Below are 360 nucleotides of genomic sequence, written 5' to 3'. Positions count from 1 at the left end.
CAGCAGCAGCAGCAGCAGCAGCAGCAGCAGCAGCAGCAGCAGCAGCTGAAATTAGGCTGTTCCCGCGCCCCCCAGAACTGCTGTCTTTACCGCTGCAGTGCTGATTGTCTTGGGCGCAGCTTGCAGCAGCAGCAGCAGCAGCAACAGCAGCAGCAGCAGCAGCAGCAGCAGCAGGGATGGAGCAGCAGCAGCGGCCTCCGTTATGCATATGAGCTGCTTATGAGTTGGCTGCAGCGCCGTAGCAGCAGCAGCAGCAGCAGCAGCAGCAGCAGCAGTGTAGGTGAGTTCCCTCTGCCAGTGACTGGTACGAGCAGCAGCTGCTGCAGCAGCTGCAGCAGCAGCAGCTGCAGCAGCAGCAGC

At 61.9% G+C, this 360-nt stretch overlaps 1 protein-coding gene across 1 annotated transcript in view; it reads left to right on the top strand.

The window, feature by feature from the left end:
• Positions 1–223, top strand: part of EMH_0053290 (uncharacterized protein) — a gene marked incomplete at both ends in the record, with an annotated part of 1,177 nt that extends 954 nt beyond the window's left edge. The window contains one exon of the mRNA XM_013496987.1: positions 99–223. Coding sequence (XP_013352441.1) covers positions 99–223 — 125 coding nt within the window. The remainder of the gene's footprint in view (positions 1–98) is intronic.
• Positions 224–360: the final 137 nt, after the last annotated feature.

The sequence above is a fragment of the Eimeria mitis genome, genomic scaffold (genome assembly GCF_000499745.2).
Source record: "Eimeria mitis Houghton genomic scaffold, Emh_scaff2403, whole genome shotgun sequence".
Taxonomy (NCBI): Eukaryota; Apicomplexa; class Conoidasida; order Eucoccidiorida; family Eimeriidae; genus Eimeria; species Eimeria mitis.
Note: the sequence above shows the minus strand (reverse complement) of the source record. Positions and strands in the feature narration are given on the sequence as shown.